General features: G+C 42.7%; 1 protein-coding gene across 2 annotated transcripts in view; it reads left to right on the top strand.

The window, feature by feature from the left end:
• LOC111956854 (abl interactor 1-like) overlaps positions 1 to 22,117 on the top strand; it is a 55,062-nt gene extending 32,945 nt beyond the window's left edge. The window contains exons 4-11 of one of the 2 annotated variants that reach the window (XM_023977517.2): positions 1,132 to 1,146; positions 1,514 to 1,626; positions 1,805 to 1,945; positions 4,951 to 5,051; positions 5,997 to 6,206; positions 9,490 to 9,576; positions 13,800 to 13,988; positions 14,400 to 22,117. In XM_023977517.2, the coding sequence (XP_023833285.1) occupies positions 1,132 to 1,146; positions 1,514 to 1,626; positions 1,805 to 1,945; positions 4,951 to 5,051; positions 5,997 to 6,206; positions 9,490 to 9,576; positions 13,800 to 13,988; positions 14,400 to 14,575 (1,032 nt within the window). In that variant the 3' untranslated portion in view covers positions 14,576 to 22,117. The remainder of the gene's footprint in view (positions 1 to 1,131; positions 1,147 to 1,513; positions 1,627 to 1,804; positions 1,946 to 4,950; positions 5,052 to 5,996; positions 6,207 to 9,489; positions 9,577 to 13,799; positions 13,989 to 14,399) is intronic. The other variant, XM_023977518.2, reaches the window with a different exon arrangement.

The raw sequence follows: 22,117 nt of genomic DNA, 5'->3' as shown, positions 1-22,117 counted from the left end.
TTTGGATGTATGTTGTACTACTTGTGTAGTATTAGCGCCATGCGTTTTTGTGTGTGTGTTATGTATGGGATTGGGTTTTGTGTGTGTGTGGGGGGCTCATGTACTGTATGTATACGTGTGCATGTGCGTGTGAACAGCTCATTAGCCCAGCTCATTCTCACATCCTATTTCCCCTTCGTTGGGGCAGGAGAAGTCCCCGGAGGGCTCGCCTTGGACAATGAACACCAAATCACTCTCCTCGCCTCCCGGTTACCGTGGTATCCTCCCAATAGTCATTACTGACAGACAGTTGCCCCTGGAGACGGAGGCGTGTGTCTTCCCCCTACAGACACGTCCATAGTGACAGCCGAGGGAGCTTCGCAACAATTACGGAATCAGGAGACATTCTAGAGAGACAGGGTAGTCGACTGTCACAAGTTACTGTGAACGCAAGTCACGTGTTAGAAAACACTGACTGACTGATTAAAACAGCTAGCTTCCAGTAGAATCCAAATCAGGCATTTGACAGACTGAACTGTGAGCTATCTCAATTAGGGTGCAGCTGTCGTTGATAAGGTGCAATATTAGGTGTTGGATAAATAGGATAGGAAGGTCAGAGGTCACAGTTCACTATTCAGGCTAATTCAGGAASGTAATCGRTGAGAACTCYAYMMMTTTWWRCCRMSRWKCRRRTATCTCTTTTTAAATGATATTTTCACTGTACTCCTAACTAGAATAGTTACAAAATAATACTCTCTAATCCAGTGGATCAGAGGGGACACCACTTGGGGAAATGATATGTTCCCTASTTAACGCTGTGTGTTCACATTCATTCWGTTTTATGTCCCGCAGGCTGTCCCAACACATAATAATGACATGAAACAAGTGTTAGTCATCTTTCTTGTCTTAACCAATAAGCACAAGAGTTCTTACTATGTCTCCTCCAGTGAGCCCAAGTGTTACTCCTTAGGTCTTACTCCCCTGCTACTCTTAACCAGTGAGCACAGCTGTTATTACTGTAGTTCTCACTCTCTCTTCTCTTAACCAATAAGCACACGTGTTAGTTAATCCCTTTCTTCTTATTCACCTGCTACTCTTAACCAATGAGCATGTTGTTTTTTTGTCTCTTCTCTTCTTACTGCCTGCACTCAGTGGCTTAAAGCCAAGGTAAGAGCTGTGTTTCTCCCCCTACCCACGATGCTTTGGCCCTCTAAGCCCCCATTATTCTGGGCCGCCTCATTTCGTAACATCAGTATATGTTGTAGGTACATGAAAACTTTATGAGAGAATGCAGTCCTAACATAAGGTCCTCGTTATGTCTCCAAATGATCTAAATCACCTCTCAATTAAACAATACAGATACCATCACAATACCATCACACAACACTAAAAGTGAAAGGAAAATGTTAACTATAAACTGCAGCGTACTGTAATAGGATACTCGCACAATGTAACATACAGTAATTGCCTTTGTAAAGGGTTGAYCATCAGWAGGCCACCTATGACTGAGTATCCATGTTTTTCTTGTCTATAGCAACATGGCAACAACCAGCCAGCGAGGGGAGGAGGAGGGGGGACATTATCGAGGACCAATCCACCGACACAGAAACCCCCGAGCCCACCCATGGCTGGTCGTGGAACTCTTGGGTATGGTTATCCCAAAAATGAGTGTGTGTGTGCCTGTGTGCGCTTGTGTTGTGCTGATGTGCACTGAAGTTATCGGTGTGTTTGTGCACGTGTGTGTTTTCTTAACGTGCGAAATGTTATTGGTGTGTGTTGTGTTGACATGCGCCTAATGTTCTCGATGTGTGTGTGTCCTCTCCAGGCGAAACACCTCCTATAAGACCCTGGAGCCAGTCAAGCCTCCGACGGTGCCTAACGACTATATGACCAGCCCAGCCCGACTAGGCAGCCAGCACAGCCCTGCACGGACAGCCTCCCTGAACCAGAGACCCAGAACACACAGGTAACACACACTGCCCACCCCTAATTTGCAGTGGGCCACTGGTGTGTGTGTGCCTGTTAGTGTGTTTTTACACCTTTCAAACCAAGACGTGGTGAAGCCAACGTTTTAGCAGACTTTTCTTTATATCTGAAAGGTATTGGCAGCAACAAAGCCTGCATGGTTGACCAATGAGCCCAGTTCATCTTGTCATCCAATCAAACKATGTTTTAATGACAACATTCGTGCTGACAACAAAGGGGACCGCTGGTCTCTACACACGGTGGGCGGATTTACTCGCAGTTCAATAGCCGTTTACCGCAGCTCGTCTGTAAGAGCCTTGATGTGATTAAAAACCAAGCATTGCCTCCCCTCCACTCAATGAAGGCTGGATTTCTTTTGTCCCTCAGAAGTGTTCCTTCTTTTGTCCTCTTTTTGTTCGTCAAGTAGCCAAGCTTATTAATAAATGGTCGTGAGATTACTTTGAAATAAGTCTTATTCAACAAAGCTTTATTAAAATATCAAGTCTGTGAGCAGCAAAACAGTGAGCGGWCATCCCCGTTTTATCTGCAGGCCTACATTATTTTATCTAGATCCCGTTTTTTTCCTTGAACAATTGCTTGCTTTTTATTTCATATSATTAAAAACCAAGCCTTCCTCAAGCTACCCTTACACTAGGCCAGGAATTGGCCACTGGTGGCCCCCGGACCCAATTTTTATTTTGGGGGGGTTGACTCAACTTCGGGGTCTCAACTTACTGTACTCCAGTCAATGTTGCCTAAATATTATATGCCCACGGTAGGGGAATTACGGTGCCTGGAACTGTATTGAAACATAGCCTATTTAAAACAAGTTGTTTTGTTTTTATTAGAATTTGATTGGAATTATTCACTGTCTTTTTTTAGGCCTRATCAAAGTAAATGTAATCTTGCCTATTAACAACATTTGGGATACCCATGGCTTAGCCCGGGGCGTCACTGCAATCCCTGGTTCGAATCCAGGCTGCATCACATCCGGCCGTGATTGGGAGTCCCATAGTGCGGCGCACAATTGGCCCAGCGTCGTCCTGGTTTGGCCGGGGTAGGCCGTCATTGTAAATAAGAATTTGTTCTTAACTGACTTGCCTAGTTAAATAAAGGTTAAATAAAAAAATAAAGCCCCTATATCAGTGTGGATGCTATGTATACAGTTGAAGTCGGAAGTTTACATACACTTAGGTTGGAGTCATTAAAACTCGTTTTTCAACCACTCCACAAATGTATTGTTAACAAACTATAGTTTTGGCAAGTCAGTTAGGACATCTACTTTGTGCACGACACAAGTACTTTTTCCAACAATTGTTTACAGACAGATTATTTCACTTATAATTCACTGTATCACAATTCCAGTGGGTCAGAAGTTACATTCACTAAGTTGACTGTGCCTTTAAACAGCTTGGAAATTCCATAAAATTATGTCATGGCTTTAGAAGCTTCTGATAGGCTAATTGACATAATTTGAGTCAATTGGAGGTGTACCTGTGATGTATTTCAAGGCCTACCTTCAAAGCAGTGCCTCTTTGCTTGACATCATGGAAAATCAAAAGAAATCAGCCAAGACCTCAGAAAAATTGTAGTCTGGTTCAAGTCTGGTTCATCCTTGGAGCAATTTCCAAATGCCTGTAGGTACCACGTTCATCTGTACAAACAATAGTACGCAAGTATAAACACCATGGGACCACACAGCCGTCATACTGCTCAGGAAGGAGACGCGTTCTGTCTCCTAGGAGGAATGTACTTTGGTGCGAAAAGTGCAAATCAATCCCAGAACAGCAAAGGACTTGTGAAGATGCTGGAGAAACCGGTACAAAAGTATCTATGTCCACAGTAACAATGAGTCCTATATCGACATAACCTGAAAGGCCACTCAGCAAGGAAGGAGCCACTACGGTTTGCAACTGCACATGGGGACAAAGATCATACTTTTTGGAGAAATGTCCTCTGGTCTAATGAAACAAAAATAGAACTGTTTGGCCATAATGACCATCGTTATGTTTGGAGGAAAAGGGGGAGGCTTGCAAGCCGAAGAACACCATCCCAGCCGTGAAGCACGGGGGTGGCAGCATCAGTTGTGGGGGTGCTTTGCTGCAAGGAAGGCGCTGGTGCACTTCACAAAATACCCGAAATGTTTGACCCAAGTTAAACAATTTAAAGACAATGCTACCAAATACTAATTGAGTGTATGTAAACTTCTGACCCAATGGGAATGTGARGAAAGAAATAAAAGCTGAAATAAATCCTTCTCTCTACTATTATTCTGCCATTTCACATTCTTAAAATTAAGTGGTGCTKCTAACTGACCTAAGACAGGGTKTTTTTACGAAAAACGGAGTTTAAATGTATTTGGCGAAGGTGTATGTAAACTTCCAACTTCAACTGTATATTTACATATTCAAGCCAGGAAATTACTTAGAATAATGTGGACTGCTAACATTTTCAACATATTTAGCAAAGATAGGATAGCCCCAAATTTTGTTTTTGTCGGCTATTTATCAAACTAGGTTATAACAGACTAACATTAGATTTGGAGTTGATGACAACCCAATACACAACTTGAAGCCACATATTTAGTGACAGAGCATGTTCTGATTGGCCAGTGAAGAGTCAAGCCTCGACATACCTACAACAAATGTATTCATCAAAACCCAGCCTATCCACTCCTCCGTTAGGTCTTGCGCTCATAATTCCTGCAGGGAAAATAGCAAAAAAAAATCTGAGACACCCCCGGACCTATAGAGCTACCACCAGTCTAAGACTTACCATTGTGTTAGGTTTGTTAAAATAGAGCCCATTATGCTCTTCAGCTGAATTGTGATAGGAGCTCATGCTAACAATATAATTACAGATTGTCTGATACTCTCTCTTCTTTCGTCATCCTTCTCTTTTACTCTCTCTCTCTCTCTCTCTCTCTCTCTCTTCCCCATCCCAATTTCTTCCCCTCCATCTTTTCTCTCTCGCTCTCGCTCTCGCTCTCGCTCTCGCTCTGTGCAGTGGCAGCAGTGGGGGTAGTGGCGGGCGAGAGAACAGCGGTGGCAGCAGCATAAGTGTTCCTCTGGCCGTGCCCACTCCCTCCCCTCCCAGCCTGGGACCAGGTGAGCCCAGCGATACATCTGCTTTAGCTTAGCTTTGCATTTAACTAGCCATTCTTTTATTGTAGATTCTTTGCTAGCTTAGTATGTAGGTGTCCATTCTATTGAATTAGCTTCTCTTTTAGCCTAGTTTAGCATTCAGCCTTCCATTCTGTTTGTTTCTCTGTTAGCATGGTTTAGTTCATTTAGCTGTCGGTTCTGTCTAATTAGCTTCTCTGTTAACCTATTGGTAGTGTAGCATTTTAGCCTTTTCATTCTGTTAGCTTAGCAGTAGCCTTTCTGTCTAGCTTATCTGTTAGCTTAGCATTTAGCCTTCCATTCTGTATAGGATCTCTGGTACCCTAGCTTAGAATTTAGACTTCAATTTTGGTACCTTTTCTTCTCTGTTACCTTAGCATTTAGCTTTCAATTCTGTTATATTAGCTTCTCATTTTGTTTAGCATAGCATTTAGCTGTCCTTTCTGTCTGACCAGTCTTATTCCTTTAGTATAGCATCTCCTACCTCTATCAGGCCTTTCCTGTCTTCAACTTAGCATGTGTCTGTTTATTGTGTCAGCTAATCTTTTCATATTCATACGCTTAGCTGCCTATTTGTTCTGTCATTTTGGCATCTCTTTTGGCATACAATGGTGTTTTTCTGTTTGTTTTAGCCTCATATTATGCATCAGTTTTCCATACAATTCAGCTGTCCATTTAGATCTAGATTCATATTCATATTTTGATGATATTTTGGCAGCATAGTATATCTTCTCATGGAACTCTTTTTTTCTGTCTGGTTGGTTGTTGTGCTCAGGCACACCAATCACAGCTGAGTAGCTTCCATCCAACCACACACTAAATAAGTGCGATTAAGACAGGGCCAACTTCAGTGAATTCACTAACTCTCTCACTCTCCTTTCCTTACCTTCTTTCTCCGTACCTCTCTCCCCACCTCAACAACCACAACAGCAGTCCCCCAGGGCCCAGGCCTGGGTCCCATCCCCATGTCCCAGTTTGGCACCATCTCAAGGCAGGTCTCCCGCCACAACTCCACCGCCACCTCAGCCTCCATGGTGTCGGCCACAGGTACCTACCGCCGGGCGCCCTCCGGCAGCTCCCATTTCTCCATGTCCCAGCAGCCCCACCTCAACGGGGGACCCGCCTACCCCCAGAACTCAGGTAAGACCACGGGAAGAATTRTTCTTGGATTATGGTTGAAGTAATGTTATGTCCGACCAAAGAAGAAAGTTAATAGACCGTAGTTGGATTATGGTTGAATGTTTGTAAGCAACATCATTAGACCGTCGACTCAGTGTGTCCTGGATAGGAGTCAGTTTGAGGTAGCTCACTTTAATTAGCCTACAATCTCACTCAGATTGTCAACAGTGTAACTAGGTTGAATATAAAATATCCTCTGAAATCCTCTTTGATTGATTTGATCTTAACCAATACTACCCATTGGTTAATGCTTCTGGTATTTTTGCAAATGACATAAGTGATCACTGTGCTATTGCCTGMGTGAGAGATGGTAAAATTCATAAGAAKTCTCCACGTGTCATTACGAAAAGAAACTGGAAGCGGTTTGATATTCAAGGTTTRTTACATGCTGTATCTAGCATTGAATGGAATAGAATGGAATTAATCCCTGATGTTGAACTAGCCTTTTCTTACTTCCACAACGCATTCCAGGATGTATGCAATAGGCCCCTTTAAAAAAAATCAGGATGAAGGGCAGAGAGAACCCTTGGTTTACTAGGGAACTTACAAAAATCATAAGGGAACGAAATGCTATGTGGGCTAAAGCAAGAGGGACTGGTTCGGCAGATGATTGGAAGGCTTTTAAACAAACATCTTGGGTGTGGCTATGATCCGCTATGATCCGTAAATCTCTTCAGGTCATTGACCAGGTCCTGCCGTGTAGTTCTGGGCTGATAACTCACCTTCCTCATGATCATTGATGCCCCACGAGGTGAGATCTTGCATGGAGCCCCAGACCGAGGGTGATTGACCGTCATCTTGAACTTCTTCCATTTTCTAATAATTGCGCCAACAGTTGTTGCCTTCTCACCAAGCTGCTTGCCTATTGTCCTGTAGCCCATCCCAGCCTTGTGCAMGTCTACAATTGTAMCCCTGATGTCCTTACACAGCTCTCTGGTCTTGGCCATTGTGGAGAGGTTGGAGTCTGTTTGATTGAGTGTGTGGACAGGTGTCTTTTATACAGGTAACGAGTTCAAACAGGTGCAGTTAATACAGGTAATGAGTGGAGAACAGGAGGGCTTCTTAAAGAAAAACTAACAGGTCTGTGAGAGCCGGAATTCTTACTGGTTGGTAGGTGATCAAATACTTATGTCATGCAATAAAATGCAAATTAATTACTTAAATCATACAATGTGATTTTCTGGATTTTTGTTTTAGATTCCGTCTCTCACAGTTGAAGTGTACCTATGATAAAAYTTACAGACCTCTACATGCTTTGTAAGTAGGAAAACCTGCAAAATCGGCAGTGTATCAAATACTTGTTCTCCCCATTGTATATGCAGGCCTCAGCCACTACCCTGAGAGCACTTGATTCAGTGTATCATGCAGTCCTCAGGTTAATTTCAAATCAGAAACGTCTAACACATCATTGTGATCTCTACAGCGCTGTTGGCTGGTCGTCATTGACCTTGCGTAGGCTTAAACACTGGTATACACTGATTTATAAGGCCATATTGGGTAAAATGCCATTTTATCTCTGTTCTTTTTTAGTCAGGTCAGTAAATAAATATCAATTACGGTCCTATTCTGATTTGCTTCTAACAGTACATAAAACCAAGGCATACTGTCAGTATCGCTGTTAGCTCTCACACATAACATTGACCCATAAGAGGTAGACTAGTCTGGAGAGGGGAGACAGTGACTGATCTATGTGTCTGAAGGCAGCTCTATGGCGGCGAAATAAATCAGACGTGACTAGTTGTGAGACAACCATTTCATTACTGCTGATTTATGCCCCGGGAGTCAGAGAGGAAAACCACCCTCATCATGACGTGTCACCCTCTATGACAGTGGTTTTCAACCAGTGTGCCGCAAAACTTTTCAAATTCTTGATAACACTCGCTTTATAAATGTTACCTGTGGAATGAACGTGGGATTTTGACTTGGGGGCACCAGTGCCGCTAGAAAGAAAATCAATCAGATAATACATTGATTGAATGGCACGCATGGTTACAAATCTGTATCGTTGTTTCAAGTCCGGTGCGCTGCAGCCGTTTTTACATTTGGATCATTTGAGGGGCGCGTATCATGAGCAAAGAAATTAGTATAATTTTACTTTGCCTGCGAGAACCATTAACACAGGCAAGTCTGAGGCTTAGCAGTACCACAGCCTCTGCCATAGAAACAAACGGAGCTTGGCTTTGTGTCTGTGGATGCACCTTCACAATGCAGGACACGTTTCTAGACCTTTCCGTTCAAAGTAAGACCTATTTTACCAGAGCTACATGTTTTRCTTTCTATCTGAGATTTGRGGGATGCTCTTAAAGGGGTACACACAAATGAACCATCATGAGTGGGCCTAAGGAACTATGAAAATAGTTGATTTGCAGTATGGATCAGATGAGATGAAGGTCATTAACACTTAATAAATGATTAGGAAAAGTTTAGGTGTGKCACATCATTTTTTAGCCCATCAAGGTGTGCCTCTGATCAACATTTTTGGGGGAACCACTGCTTTATGACATCATGCCTTTGGGCGGGAACAATCATTACAACACTGTACCGGGGRTAGGGTGACGTTCATTCAATGAAGGGCATAATCATTGTCTTACGTCAGATATGAGTTATGCAACCTGTCGGAAGACAAAGGAGTGTCATAAAAAATGTGTKTTTTTCAACTGAAGAACAGAKATGCACAGTGTAGCTGTTTGCATTMTATTGCYCAGTAAACTAGAAGTTGGTYTTATTACACAACACACAATACATTTTTGACACTTATTTAAAATAATTCCTATAACATTGGGYACTACTCTGTATGAAATGGTAGCTCATTGTGTTCATTTCAATTAATCCCAAAGAAACCGAGGACATTTGGTAATAATAATTGGTCAAACTAAATTGTTACAACACAAAATAAACACGGTCTATAGTATACTGTGAAATATCATGCTGCCATGCCGAATGTTGTTAGGAAAAACTGGTTGAAATATCATCAAAATAACCTCATTTCAACCAGTTTGTTGTTGTAATAACGTTCTTTCAACCAGTTTGTGGTTGTAAAAACGTCATTTCAACCAGCTTTGCCTGAAGGGTAAAGTTGAGTTGAGAGAATAAAATACTCTAAGTGGGTATGCACGCTTACTGCTTTTTTTTGCTCTCTGACAAGCATATTTTTCCTGTGTTTATCCTTCCATCTCCCTATCTCTCTCTCTTTCTCTCTCTCTGGTATGTCCATCTGTCTGCCTGTCTGTGTTGCTGCTTTTAGTGTCTGTGGCTCCTCCTCCCCCTCCTATGGTCCAGCTGACTCCTCAGATTCCTCTGACGGGCTTTGTGGCCAGAGTACAGGAGACCAGTAAGTAACACACACACACGCACACACACACACGTTATGTTCTATCCCCGTTGGGACCTAAAATGTATTTCCATTTAAAATCCTATTTTCCCTAAACCTAAACCCTTACCATACCCCTAACCCAAATCCGAAAACTAAACCTAACCATCATTTTAACCCTAACCCTAATTGTAACCTGAAACCTAACCCCTGAGCTTAAAATAGCCTTTGTCCTCATGGGGACGTGAGAAATGTCTCCACGAGAGGGAATTTTCCTTGTTTTTCTATCCTTGTGGGGACATTTGGCGATTTTAGTTCCCCAAAAGGATAGAAGGAACCAACACACACACAGGTAACAGCACCTCTCCCTCAGCCTTACATTTCACACTGTCACCTATTAGTGCTCTTTTATGCTGGGTCTGTCACGCCTTTTTCGTACGCTGGCTTCTGCCTTTAGACACACCCCTCCAATGTTTTGTCTGTTGCCATGGTCACTGAGTGACAGTGGTGAGAGTTCTATGGTTCTACCTTTGTCCACTGAAAACACGTGACTTAACGTTTGGAAAACCGCATAGTGTCAGCCAAGTCAAACACAGTTTTAATCAGACAGAGCACGTCTCAGGGATCTTCCCAATCCCTACTGTACGCAGCAGCTGTGTCCTTGTCCAGGTGACTTTAGTTGTTAATCCAGCTTTCAAATGACACTTTGATACTTACTTTCCTTATTTTGCGTTTGCATTTCACCTCGAGAAACCCTACTAGCCATATCTGAACTACTGTGTCTGTTTTATACATACAGTGCATTCGGAAAGTATTCAGAACCGTTTACTTTTTCCACATTTTGTTACGTTACAGCCTTATTCTAACATGGATTAAATAACAATTCTCATCAATCTACACACAATACCCCATAATGACGAAAACAGGTTTTTAGACATTTTTGCAAATGTATTAAAAATAAAAAACAGAAATACCTTATTTGCATAAGTATTCAGACCCTTTACTATGAGACTCGAAATTGAGCTCAGGTACATCCTGTTTCCATTGATCATCCTTGAGATGTTCCTACAACTTGATTGGAGTCCACCTGTGGTAAATTCATGATTGGACATGATTTGGAAAGGCACACACCTGTCTATATAAGGTCCTGCAGTTGACAGTGCATGTCAGAGCAAAAACCAAGCCTTGAGGTTGAAGTAATTGTCTGTAGAGCTCAGATACAGGATTGTATCAAGGCACATATCTGGGGAAGTGTAACAAAAAATGTCTGCCGCATTGAAGGTCCCCAAGAACACAGTGGCCTCCATCATTCTTAAATGGAAGAGGTTTGGAACCACCAAGACTCTTCCTAGAGCTGGCCACCCGGCCAAACTGAGCAATTGGGAGAGAAGGGCCTTGGTCAGGGAGGTGACCAAGAACTCGATGGCCACTCTGACAGAGCTCTAGAGTTCCTCTTTGAAGATCGGAGAACCCTCCAGAAGGACAACCATCTCTGCAGCCCTCCACCAATCAGGTCTTTCAGTAAAAGGCACATGACAGCACACTTGGAGTTTGCCAAAAGGCACCTAAAGAACTCTCAGACCATGAGAAACAAGATTCTCTGGTCTTATGAAACTACGATTGAACTCTTTGGCCTGAATGCCAAACATCACGTCTGGAGGAAACCTGGCACCATCCCTACGGTGAAGCATGGTGGTGGCAGCATCATGCTGTGGGGATGTTTTTCAGCGGCAGGGACTGGGAGACTAGTTAGGATTGAGGGGAAGATGAACAGAGCAAAGTACAGAGAGATCCTTGATGAAAACYRGCAGGACCTCAGACTGGGGCGAAGGTTCACCTTCCAACAGGACAACGACCCTAAGCACACAGCCAAGACAATGCTGGAGTGGCTTCGGAACAAGTCTCTGAATGTCCTTGAGTGGCTCAGCCAGAGCCCGGACTTGAACCCAATCGAACATCTCTGGACAGACCTGAAAATAGCTGTGCAGCAACGCTCCCRATCCAGCCTGACAGAGCTTGAGAGGATCTGCAGAGAAGAACYTCTGCAAATATTTCCAAAAACCTGTTTTTCCTTTGTCATTATGGGGCATTGTGTGTATATTGATGAGGGGGYAAAAACGATTTAATCAATTTCAGAATAAGGCTGTAACGTAACAATATGTGGAAAAAGTCAAGGGATCTYAATACTTTCCGAGTSCATGGTATAARAAGAGAAGACACTATGTCTGTCATGCTATCTGCTGGCCAGTATAGGTCATCACAKATCTGAAAGATCAGGCTCATGCATGGCATAGAATATCATTGAATAGAATAGACAAGAATATTGGTATAATAGAATACAATTGCAGTAGAATAGAATACAGGTAGAATATAATGGAATTGAATAGAATAGTAGAATAGAATAGATAATATTGAGTTGAACCCACTTTTGCCCTCAGAATAGCCTCAATTCGTCGGGTCATGGACTCTACAAGGTGTCGAAAGCGTTCCACAGGAATGCTGGCCCATGTTGACTCCAGTGCTGGTGGTGGACCATACTTGATACACTGGAAACTGTTGAGAGTAAAAAACCCAGCAGCATTGCAGTTCTTGACTGTGCCTGGCACCTACTACCATACCCCGTTCAAAGACACTTAAATCTTTTGTCTTGCCCATTCACCCTCTGAATGACACACATACCACAATCCATTTCTCAATTGTCTCAAGGCTTAAAAATCCTTCTTTAACCTGTCTCCTCCCCTTCATCTACACTGATGTAAGTGGTATTTAACAGTTGACATCAATAAGGGATCATAGCTTTCACCTGGATTCACTTGGTCAGTCTATGTCATGGAAAGAGCAGGTGTTCCTAATGTTTTGTACACTCCCTGTATATGAATGAATGTTTTGTTTGTATGGTGTTAAGGAGCAACACACGGGTAGGGGCAGATTTAATTTATTTGTTCAGTTTGGAGTGGCGGAGCTAAGACCATTTCAGAAATGTTAATGAGCTTTTATTGTTTAAAGAAATCATGAAAGAMATTGGTGTGTTTTTTTCACTATTTCGTCATGGCATGGGGTTGTGACAGATTTGAAACAAATGTCTATCACTTGATGGTTTCATTTCAGAGAGACAAATMAGGTAGTTTTTTTGCAAAATGCTATATATCTCCCTCACTGTCAGAGAAATAAGTAGTACTGCTAGGTTTTACACAGTCAAATGTAACAAATAACTTCATTTTTAATAAAGAAATCTACAAATTATACATTTGTGACATCAATATAATTATTTGTAAAGAATTATAATTTAATACGGCAATATGAGATCTGTATGTAAAACATTTACATTTGACATTTTAGTTATTTAGCAGATGCTGTTATCCAGTGACTTACAGTAAGTGTGTTCATCTTAAAATAGCTAGGTGAGACGACCACATATCACAGTCAAATATACAGGATACGAACATTACATTCCAGCTAAACAATGGATATATAGCGTTTAGCAAAAAAACATCGAAACTCAATTAATAAAAAATCTGAGAACAGTAATATTTTACACATACATTAAGGTACCCATAAGAAATAATTTCTGATGAAAAAACACAAATATGAAAAATGTGTGAATATAGCATTTTGGAAATAAACGTAAACAGTTGTTCCTGTTTACGCTACAGTATATATATTTAGGAGTTTTTCCTGGTCAGGTCACATGGTCAGGTGAAACCCCAGGCCATCATATAGAGAAATTATAATGGCATKTTTTTGTAGGGACTAACTCGTTGGTTCGTTGGACAAAGCCTATGGGGAAATGAATGGTGTTTTTGATGAGGTTTTTGGATATACGCCGAAAATAAGGTATGTGTGATAAACACAGGCTTAGGAGATCTCATAGGTTTTGTTGTATGAGATAATCTTTATCAGCTAACGTCACTTTTTGTGAATTTGTAAGCATTTATGTAGTTAAACAAAGCACAAAGCATAAAGGTAATGTTAACTGACTGGTATTATCTCATAGAACAAAACGTATAAGATCTGCTAAGGCTGTGTTAACCTCGAACCTTATTTTCAGCGTTTATCCCAAAACCCTATTCCTTCCCCATAGGAATGGCTGAACGAATCAGAGGTAACTCATTTCCGTTTTTTAGCACCACAAGCTAGCGAGCGCTATTGATATCACACAAATAAATATAATTACTATAACAGACATCCCTATGAAATTGTGCTTCCATAATGTCAGATGTATTTTCCTCTCCCCTCCTGTTCAGTAACGGACAGCCCGGACCCCCTTCCACCGCCCCCTCCCGAGGACGTTGTCATGTTTGAGGAGGCCTCGCCCCCTCCCCCGCCCCCACCAGTGGACTACCAGGGGGATGAGGAGGCGGCCGTGGTGCACTACAATGACCCTTATGCTGACGAAGACCCCGACTGGGCCCCCAAGTCCTACGTAGAGAAGGGTGAGTTTGACTAGTACCCCCGGAACTGTAGTGACGTCATACACTGATACCAGTTTGAGCATGATTTACGTGCCGTTATAAGCTTGTTTTAAATGGTGCACAACAAATGTCTGTGGAAACAAAGTATCAATCTTATCCGAATCCAAAGGACCAATTAAGTAGTATAGGACAGTTACAGTACAGATACTACTAAGGGACACCCACAAATTGTCAGTCTTGGGTGTAGGCCTACTATACTATACAAAATTATAGTGCTGTATCTCTTTAAGTAATTATTTCACGTACAGCCCTATTCCCACCAGCTGTTGTCCCTCACTCTGTTCTGTCTATGGTCAGGTCGTTATTGTAAAAGAGAATCTGTTCTCAATAATTTACCCGGTTAAATAAATCAATCAAATGTTTTTTTTACAGTGGTGGCCATTTATGACTACTCCAAGGACAAGGAGGACGAGCTGTCCTTCATGGAGGGCTCCATCATCTACATCATCAAGAAGAACGACGACGGCTGGTACGAGGGCGTCTGCAACGCCGTCACTGGCCTCTTCCCCGGCAACTACGTAGAGTCCATCATGCACTATACAGACTAAGGGCGGCCATTTTGACAGTGCAAAAACGGCAGGATGTTACAAAAAAAACGTGCTGAGTTTAGTATTTGAAACGATAAGGTAGCTTTTAGTAAGATGTTGGCATTTGTTTTGCACGGTCAAATTGTCCTGAAAGCCCCCCATCTCTTATCCACACAGAAAAACGTCAATCTTACTTTTACAGAAAAAAATAAGAAAGAATAAACAAACAAACAAACGTAAAGAAGTGCATTGCGACATGAGTGACCGAATGTTTGTTTTTGTCAGTGTCCAAATTGCAATGTTACAAAACAAGCTAAATATTCAATTTACTATGCTACATGTTGGAGGGAGGGGTGGGTTGGAAAGGTGGGCCAAGGGATAGGGAATAGGAGTTTTGAATGCAAAAAGATATGAACGTTAATTTGTTTATTTCTGGTGAAGTTATTTAGTTTTGTTTACAGTACCAGTCAAACGTTTGGACACACCTACTCATTCAAGGTTTTTACTATTTTCTACATTGTAGAATAATAGTGAAGACATCAAAACTATGAAATAACACATATTGAATCATGCAGTAACCAAAAAAAAAAGTTCCAGGTGAAGCTGGTTGAGAGAATGCCAAGAGTGTGCAAAGCTGTCATCAAGACAAAGGGTGGCTACTTTGAAGAATCTCAAATATAAAATATGTTTGATTTGTTCAACACTTTTTTAGTTGCTACATGATTCCATATGTGTTATTTCATAGTTTTGATGTCTTCGCTATTATTCTACAATGTAGAAAATAATAAAATAAAGAAAAAACTTTAAATGAGTAGGTGTGTCCAAAATTTAGACTTGTACTGTATATGCATTCGGAAAGTATTCAGACCCCTTGACATTTTGTTAGGTTACAGCCATTTTCTAAAATTGATTAATAGATTTTTTCCCTCATCAATCTACACACAATACTCCATAATGACAAAGCAAAAACAGGTTTTTATACATTTTTGCTAATTTAAAAAAACAACTTAAATATCACATTTACGTAAGTATTCAGACCCATTACTCAAGACTTTGTTGATGTACCTTTGGCAGCGATTACAGCCTCGAGTCTTCTTGGGTATATGACGCTACAAGCTTGGCACAACTGTATTTGGGGAGTTCTCCCATTCTTTGCAGATCCTCTCAAGCTCTGTCAGGTTGGATGGGGAGTGCATCGCAGTGCAAGAGGCGTCACTACAGTTCCGAGTTCGATCCCGGGCCATGTCTTTATAAAATGGCGCCGGAGCAGAAGGCAGACGTTTTACGTGCCCCCAACCGATTGTGTTTTTTGTTCGTTTATCTGCGCTGTTTGTGATTTAGTTTTTTAAACTATTTTTGTACATAATGTTGCCGCTACCGTCTCTTATAACCGAAAATAACTTCTAGACATCAGGACTGCGATTACTCACCACGGACTAGCAGACTCCTTTTTCTTCTTTCACGACTCTGACAAGCCCGAGGCGGAGGATATATGGCTCCCTCGGGAACAGGCCCCGACCCCAGTGATCTGCGTAAAGAGGAGGCGGAGAAAGAGAGGCCGGAGGGCGGGCTGCCTTCTGAGGAGTAGGAGGCGATTGAATAAACCCCCACTCCCCTCAATTCTGCTTGCAAACATGCAATCTTTGGACAGTAAAATTGACGAGTTATTGGGAAGATTAAACTACCAACCAGACTTTAAAAACTGTAACATCTTATGCTTCAAGGAGTCGTGGCTGAACGACGACAATATCAACATATAGCTGGCTGGTTATACGATGTACCGGCAGGATAGAACAGCGGCGTGTGGTAAGACAAGGGGCGGCGGTCTATGTATCTTACAGCTGGTGCACAAAATCTAAGGAAGTCTCGAGCCATTGCTTGCCTGAGGTAGAGTTTCTCATGATAAGCTGCAGACCACATTACCTACCGAGAGAGTTTTCATATATATTCTTTGTAGCTGTTTACATACCACCACAGTCAGAGACTGGCGCCAAGATAGCATTGAATGAGCTGTATTCCGCCATAAGCAAACAAGAAAACGCTCACCCAGAGGCGGCGCTCCTAGTAGCCGGGGACTTTAATGCAGGGAAACTTAAATCAGTTTTACCTAATTTCTATCAACATGTTAAATGTGCAACCAGAGGGAAAGAACTCTGGACCACCTATACTCTAAACACAGAGAGTCATACAAAGCTCTCCCTCGCCCTCCATTTGGCAAATCTGACCATAATTCTATCCTCCTGATTCCTCCTTTCAAGCAAAAATTTAAGCAGGAAGCACCAGTGACTAGATCAATAAAAAAAGTGGTCAGATGAAGCAGATGCTAAGCTACAGGACTGTTTTGCTAGCACAGACTGGAATATGTTCCAGGATTCCTCCAATGGTATTGTACACCACATCTGTCATTGGCTTCATCAATAAGTGCATCGATGACGTCCCCCCCCCACAGTGACCGTACATACATACCCCAACCAGAAACCATGGATTACAGGCTGCATCCGCACTGAGCTAGAGCTAGAGCTGCCGCTTTCAAGGCGCAGGACTCTAACGCGGAAGCTTATAAGAAATCCCGCTATACTCTCCGACGAACCATCAAACAGGCAAAGCATCAATACAGGACTAAGATCGAGTCGTACTACACCGGCTCTGACGCTCGTCGGATGTGTCAGGGCCTGCAAACCATTACAGACTACAAAGGGAACCACATCCGAGAGCTGCCCAGAGACACTAGCCTACCGGACGAGCTTAACTACTTCTATACTCACATGCATGAGAGCACCAGCTGTACTGGAAGACTATGTGATCACACTCTCTGCAGCCGATGTGAGTAAGACCTTTAGACAGGTCAACATTCACAAGGCCGCGGGGCCAGAAGGATTACCAGAACGTGTACTGCGAGCATGCACTGACCAACTGGCAAGTGTCTTCACTAACATTTTCAACCTCTCCCTGTCCAAGTCTGTAATACCAACATGTTTTAAGCAGACCAACAATAGTGCCTGTGCCCAAGAACACTAAGGTAACCTGCCTAAATGACTACCGACCCATCACTCACGTCTGTAGCCATGAAGTGCTTTGAAAGGCTGGTCATGGCTCACATCAACACCATCATCCCAGAAGCCCTAGACCCACTCCAATTTGTATACCACCCAAACAAATCCACAGATGATGCCATCTCTATTGCATTCCACACTGCCCATTCCCACCTGGACAAAAGGAACACCTATGTAAGAATGCTATTCATTGCCTACAGCTCAGCATTCAACACCATAGTGCCCTCAAAGGTAGGCGTGATCACCGACAACGAGACAGCCTATAGGGATGAGATCAGAGACCTGGCCGTGTGGTGCCAGGACAACAACCTCTCCCTCAACGTGATCAAGACAAAGGAGATGATTGTGGACCTTTAGAAAAAGAGGACTGAGCACGCCCCCATTCTCATCGACGTGGCTGCAGTGGAGCAGGTTGAGAGCTCCAAGTTCCTTGGTGTCCACGTCACCAACAAACTAACATAGTCCAAGCACACCATGACAGTTGTGAAGCGGGTACGACAAAACCTATTTCCCCTCAGGAGACTGAAAAGATTTGGCATGGGTCCTCAGATCCTCAAAAGGTTCTACAGCTGCACCATGGAGAGCATCCTGACTGGTTGCATCACTGCCTGGTATGGCAACTGCTCGGCCTCCGACCGCAAGGCACTACAGAGAGTTCATCACTGGGGCCAAGCTTCCTGCCATCCAGGACCTCTATACCAGGCGGTGTCAGAGTAAGGCCCTGAAAATTGTCAAAGACTCCAGCCACCCTAGTCATAGTCTGTTCTCTCTGCTACCACGCGGCAACCGGTACCGGAGCGCCAAGTCTAGGTCAAAGAGGCTTCTAAACAGCTTCTGCCCCCAAGCCATAAGACTCCTAAACATCTAGTCAAATGGCTACCCAGACTATTCACATTGCCCCCCTCCCCTCTCCACACCACTGCCACTCTCTGTTGTCATCTATGCATAGTCACTTTAATTAACTCTACCTACACGTACATACTACCTCAACCGGTGCCCCGCACATTGACTCTGTACCGGCACCCCCCTGTATATATTGTTATTTTTTACTGCTCCTCTTTAATTACTTCACTTTTATCTCTTATTCTTATCCATATTTTTTGAAACTGCACTGTCGGTTAGGGGCTTGTAAGTAAGCATTTCACTGTAAGGTCTACACCTGTTGTATTAGGCGCATGTGACGAATAAAATTTGATTTGTGTCAAATCCGACCACGACCGAGAGATCCATGAGGCGGCGCACAATTGGCCCAGCATCATCTGGGTTAGGGGAGGGTTTGGCCTTCCGGGTTGTCATTGTCCCATCGCGCTCTAGCAACTCCTGTGGCGGGCCAGGCACATGCACGCTGACACGGTTGCCAGTTGGACAGTGTTTCCTCCGACTCATTGGTGCGGCTGGCTTCCGGATTAAGCGAGCAGTGTTTTAAGAAGCAGTATGGCTTGACAGGGTCGTGTTTCGGGGACGCATGGCTCTCGACCTTCGCCTCTCCGGAGTCCATACGGGACCTCCCTGACCAAGGCCCCTTCTCCCCCGATTGCTCAGTTTGGCCGGGCGGCCAGCTCTAGGAAGAGTCTTGGTGGTTCCAAACTTCTTCCATTTAAGAATGATGGAGGCCACTGTGTTCTTGTGGACCTTCAATGCTGCAGAAATGTTTTGGTACCCTTCACCAGATCTGTGCCTGGACACAATCATGTATCTGAGCTCTACGGACAATTCCTCATGGCCTTGGTTTTGCTCTGACTTGCACTGTCAACTGTGGGATCTTTATATAGACAGGTGTGTGCCTTTCCAAATCATGTCCAATCAATTGAAGTTAACACAGGTGGACTCCAATCAAGTTGTGCAAACATCTCAAGGATGATCAATGGAAACAGGATACACCTGAGCTCAATTTCGAGTCTCATAGCAAAGGGTCTGAATACTTATGTAAATAAGGTATTTCTGTTTTTTATTTGTAAAACATTTGCAAAAAAAAATAACAACTGTTTTCAGTTTGTCATTATGCGGTATTGTGTGTAGATTGATCAGATCATTTTTTTTATCCATTTTAGAATAAGGCTGTATCGTAACAAAATATGGAAAAAGTCAAAGGGTCTGAATACTTTCCAAATGCACTGTATATGTATATATATACTGTAATGTGAGAAGCTGCCAGTTTGTGTGTCAGTAGTGTTTTACCTGTGATTTTCCATCTACGTCTTTTGAGTGGTCAATGGCATGCAAGATGTGCCAGGTAGGGATGATGTTACTCGCTCTTATTTAGTCATTTTCCGGGTTTTCTTAGATTTTTCACTTTTAGTGCCATTTCTACCCTCAGTTTAGCCAATTGTCACTTGATATTGCGTTTTTTTTTAATGTAAAAAATTTATTATATCTGACTTATTTTATGCTGTCGGGCTACTGTAGCAAAACGTGAAGAAACGGATTATTGTACATTCTACTCCATCATGGCTCCATTGTGTTGGAATGTCTGCACTGATTAGGAKTCAATGGCTTTTTATATGACATCAATCACATGGCTTTGATTGCAACACACGTTTGATTGCGTTCTGGCTATCCAAACGTTCCATTATCGTTGTTAGTTATATCAACCTGGCTTTGACAGTGGCCTCTGGTTAGGTGCTTATCTTTGGTACTTGATAACCGTTATCACCTACCYTCATCAACACAACCTCAAAACAAGGACGCAAGACTGTCAAAAAAAAAAATGGTGTAGGCTACTAGCCTACTTATTGAGCAGYACAGAGTGATTTGTAACAGTGGTAAACGTTCAACCTTGAACGGAACCTTGCTCTCTCATTTCTATCACAATGAATGTAGGCAATTCAGCAGTGCATTGTGGACTCAAATGTACTACATTGATTGTATTTTAAAAGATGCAGACACGTTTGTGCCACGCATTTATGATGAACTAATATTCCACACACATTTTCAGTGCTTATTAATGCCTACCCGACTTTATTGTAAACGTGACATGATGACGTTATAACTAAATACTTCCATGCAAATATGTAAGTTGCTTGTAGTCGGATGGCCTTACCTCTTACATCCTGTCATTTGAGGTTTATTTTTCATGAGCCATCAGTGATGTTACGAATAGGTTACGGTTATGACAATAGGTTGCGACCACATGGAGTAGGTGTTATGACGCACAGACAAAGTTGAATTCAAGCTGGCCACGTGCGGCCTCCCGAGTGGCGGAGTGGTCTAAGGCACTGGGTTCGGAGTCCAGGGTCTGTCGCAGCCAGCCACGACAGGGAGACCCATGGGGCGGCGCACTACTGGCCCAGCYTCGTCCAGGTTAGGGGAGAGTTTGGCCGGCAGGGATGTCCTTGTCCCATCGCGCACTTGCAACTCCTGTTGGGGGCCGGGCGCAGTACACGGTCACCAGGTGCACGGTGTTTCCTCTGACACATTGGTGTGGCTGGCTTCCGGGTTGAGTGGACATTGTGTCAAGAAGCAGGTCGGGTTTTTTCGGAGGACACGCAGCTCTCGACCTAGAGAAGGAAAATGAGAGGGAGAGAGAGAGAGAGAAAGGGATAAAGAGAGAAAGAGAGGGAAAGTGTGTGAGAGAGAAAGAACGAAAAAGAACTAGAGGAAGAGACAGTGGAGGAGAGAGAGAGAGAGAGAAAGTGAGGGAGAGAGGGAGAGAAAGAAGGAAAGAAAGTAAGAGAGAAAGAGAAAGAGAGAGCGACCTGTCGTCCCCTGGTTCCAAATATAGTATACTCTGTTTTTTTGTTATTGTGGCTTTTTTTTATTCATTAAAGACGCAGACATGACAAAATCCGTTTTCGTTCGGAGCATTGCTTTGTACCGACGTTGGTTTGGCTTTTTGTCTCGGATGAGACACGACTGTAATTACCAATTGGATACCATGAAATTGGGGAGAAAACAGGGTAAAACAATGTTTGAATTAAATAAAGAAGCTTGCCACGTGCCCTTGTGTGGAAGACCATGTAATGCCAACATGTTCAACACAAACAGTATTCAACCTCAATGTATGCATACATAAAAAAAACATGACATTTTTTACTGGGTATAATCATTTGCCACTACATCCAGTTATTGACTGTACTTTTAACTCCATCATTTTTGGTKATTTTTGTGAGAGAGAAAAAAACGACTTTTCCTACCGAAGCATTTTTAGCATTTTTTGTTGTTTTGAAATACTTTGTCTGAGACTGCTGTACATGGTTAAGTAGCGGTGTGTATTTTTATTTATTCATATTTTCCTAGAAAAATATAATGAGACAACCACTCACATGCAGCAGAACATTGCATGTATGTTTACCACTAAAACTTAAAACATTTCAGGGCACCAGGGCTCAAGTTATCTTGATTTTATGTCTGTTTTCTTATATGAAATGTGGAAAAAATGATGATCTGTAACTTAAATGTTCATGCGAACAGAATCTGATTTGTCTTCTTTCCTCTCGGTTTGTATATATAATGTGTTCATTGAAATGTTTGTACAGTCCTTTTGTAATAAACAGCTCGCCGAAACAACAAA

This window comes from Salvelinus sp. IW2-2015, linkage group LG32 (assembly GCF_002910315.2).
Source record: "Salvelinus sp. IW2-2015 linkage group LG32, ASM291031v2, whole genome shotgun sequence".
Classification (NCBI taxonomy): domain Eukaryota; kingdom Metazoa; phylum Chordata; class Actinopteri; order Salmoniformes; family Salmonidae; genus Salvelinus; species Salvelinus sp. IW2-2015.
The sequence above is the reverse complement of the archived record's forward strand: the minus strand, read 5'-3'. Positions and strand labels throughout refer to the sequence as shown.